Here is a 2,694-nt window from a genome sequence, read left to right on the forward strand (position 1 = left end):
CACACACACACACACACACACACACACACACACGCACGCACACACACACACACACACACACACACACACACACACACACACACACACTAAGGGTATGGATCCAGACTAGGTGATCTGGAAGCAATGTGCATGCTTAATTGGCCATCCCAGTGACTGGTGGCTATGTCGTAGCAACAAACACTGGAAACTCAAACCAAGCCTTTATACAAGTGGTAATGTGTCGCAATAAATATTCATTTTAAAGTTTCTGATTTGTGTAATTAATTAATACAATTCAAAAATATGTCTGGAACCAGGATGTTTTTATTCACTGACATCAACAATATTCAATTTGATTTGTGGAGACAAAACAAAACAAAAGTATGTGTATGTTAATATGCAACGATACTTACATACATATATATATCAAATGCAATATAATACTGTATATATTATATTTACACAAGTATACACTTATACTCATATATTCATATGTATTGCTACACACACTTTCATCACATCAAACAGAGCAATACAAATGCATGTGTGCTCTGTGTCGTGACAACAAGCTCAGTTTGACAATCTGTGTGCTGCATTACAATAAGACTCTCAAGATCTAAACTTCTCTGCCTTTCTTTGCGGACTTCCTCTGCCCTCTCGGTCCAGGTTTCCTGTTCCTCCTCCTTTTATTCTGTCTTTTTCTTTGACCCCTCTTTGACCCCTTGTGTGGTTCGTGAGACACGACTGGTCCATGGCTGGTTGTGTCTCTCTTCTCCTCTTTCTTCGCCACTTCCCCCAATCCCCTCTTCTCCTCCTTCCTCTCCACTTCCCTCTTCTCCTTGTCCACCTTACCCATGGTCTTCTTGCTCCAGTCACTGTTAGGTGACGAGCAGATCCTAATTCCTTTCTTGGTGAAAAACCTGGAAGTGGAGAAGTCATTCACATCAACCTCTGCTGAAGCAGCTACAGTATGTATCACATGCTGCATTGTAACAGTTTATTCCAAAGATCTAGTAAACCAAAAGGAAATTTGAGTTTTGTTGACAGTCTAGTTAATACGAGTAAATCAGAGGGACCAAGGATTGTAAGGAGCCCGTACAGGACAGTATTCGACTCCTGTATGGTCCTGTGTTTAGTGTACTTCTCCAGAGAACATAACCCCGCTGAAGTACTCACACTATGGCTGGGATATTACAGATTTGATCAGTCTGAACCGTGTAGTCCTGTATCTGGTCAAGTTTGACCTTTGTTGTGGAATGGAGTAAACAGCACGGGGCGGAAGGGCCGTTATCTGTGAGCAGAGAGAGAGCAGACATTCACTGACACTGGACTGGTTCAGTCAGACACACAAGCACACATACAGTACACACACAGACACACAAACAAACACAACTACAAACACGACAAACACACACACACACACAATGCTTTCAAAATCAAGATCATTGGAAAACTCACTTGCGTACGCCCCAGCCATCCATGCTATGATGGAGAGAAGCGTGGAGGAGACCAAGCTGGACCTCATCTTCAGGTGCTTCAGGTTCAAACCTGTCAGTAGCAGAGTAAAGATCTGATATATCCTGCTGCTGCTTCCCTGGATCCGACCTAGGACTCGTACAGCTACAATTACCAGTACATATGTTTCGACCAAAAGGACTACTTAGCTATCTTCTGTTTAAATCTACCTTCTCCAATCCCCTGACCTCTGTGATGTTCAGTGCTCCTCTGGCCCCTGGATCTTATAGAGATGAGTCCCTCCCCTCTCCCCTTGAGTTCTCACCTCCACCCCCCACCTCCAGACACACAGGCCTGCACACTCACCCTGCCCTCACCAGAGGAAACAATGAGAGCCTTCTTTGAAAACGACCCCTCATTGTGGCTTACACAAGCATACAATGGCACACCAGCACACACACACACACACACTTTCAGAAAGACTTACACACAGAAACACATACACACTACAAGCCACAGGTCGTTCTCTGGAACACGAACACATCTGTGGTGTGGAAAGTGACGGCATGGTTGCAAGGTGTTCATAAATGTTTGTGGACAGGAAGCAGCCCCTGTTCACAGAATGGCACAAAGTCTCCACCACAACTCTTTATCCACTTCACACAACATGCTAACTCGTGGACATGCATGTGTATGACCATGACACAAAATGCCTACACACCACATGTTCCTTTCCGCCGACCCATGTATGTTTAGCTCTCTTTCTCTTTCAGGATCTGGTAGGATGTGTATGCATAGGTGAGTCGTCTTTCACAATTACAGTTTTTTTCAAATGCTTACATTTACAGTATTACACAGTACGAAAGAAAGAGTGTAGTAGGACAGAAACCAAACCTAATTTTGAAAAAGGTGATTACGGAATGGTGTGTCTGTGTGTGCCATGAACTGTAGCATACAGTAATGTATACTATTTTCTACAATATTGTCAGAATGTCTTCTTACAGTCACTGTACTGTTGCACGGTATGATACAGTAATCCACCAGACTGTGACCAATCATACAGTGCACTGCAGTCAATGGATGCATGGGTGCTAAAATATGTTTGTGTGTAGTATACCGTGTGTTGTGCTGAAACAGCTATTATGTGTACATTAGAACATGTGTATATTACAGTATATTGTTACATACCTGTTATATTTTCTACAGTAAAGGTTCAAATTATACCCACCACTGTAAATCAACTCAAATTAGGCTATTTAT

At 42.8% G+C, this 2,694-nt stretch overlaps 1 protein-coding gene across 1 annotated transcript; it reads right to left on the reverse strand.

Annotated features, from left to right (window-relative positions):
• Nucleotides 1-285: 285 nt before the first annotated feature.
• On the reverse strand, nucleotides 286-1,672 carry LOC136958456 (C-C motif chemokine 8-like). Its single transcript, XM_067252362.1, has 3 exons — nucleotides 1,438-1,672; nucleotides 1,156-1,270; nucleotides 286-899 (listed from the first exon to the last, which is right to left on the reverse strand). Exons 1-3 carry the CDS (start codon nucleotides 1,502-1,504, stop codon nucleotides 596-598), a joined length of 486 nt encoding a protein of 161 aa, XP_067108463.1. The 5' UTR covers nucleotides 1,505-1,672; the 3' UTR covers nucleotides 286-595.
• Nucleotides 1,673-2,694: the final 1,022 nt, after the last annotated feature.

Source organism: Osmerus mordax, chromosome 16 (genome assembly GCF_038355195.1).
Source record: "Osmerus mordax isolate fOsmMor3 chromosome 16, fOsmMor3.pri, whole genome shotgun sequence".
NCBI classification, from domain to species: domain Eukaryota; kingdom Metazoa; phylum Chordata; class Actinopteri; order Osmeriformes; family Osmeridae; genus Osmerus; species Osmerus mordax.

What these genes read in the sequence shown, in the direction of transcription:
- LOC136958456 (XM_067252362.1), bottom strand. Translation starts at nt 1,504, where the DNA reads ATGAGGTCCAGCTTGGTCTCCTCCACGCTTCTCTCCATCATAGCATGG. An exon ending in GATGGCTGGGGCGTACGCAA is followed by an intron (nt 1,271 to 1,437) that starts GTGAGTTTTCCA and finishes CTCTGCTCACAG; the next exon opens with ATAACGGCCCTTCCGCCCCG. An exon ending in TGTAATATCCCAGCCATAGT is followed by an intron (nt 900 to 1,155) that starts GTGAGTACTTCA and finishes CTCCACTTCCAG; the next exon opens with GTTTTTCACCAAGAAAGGAA.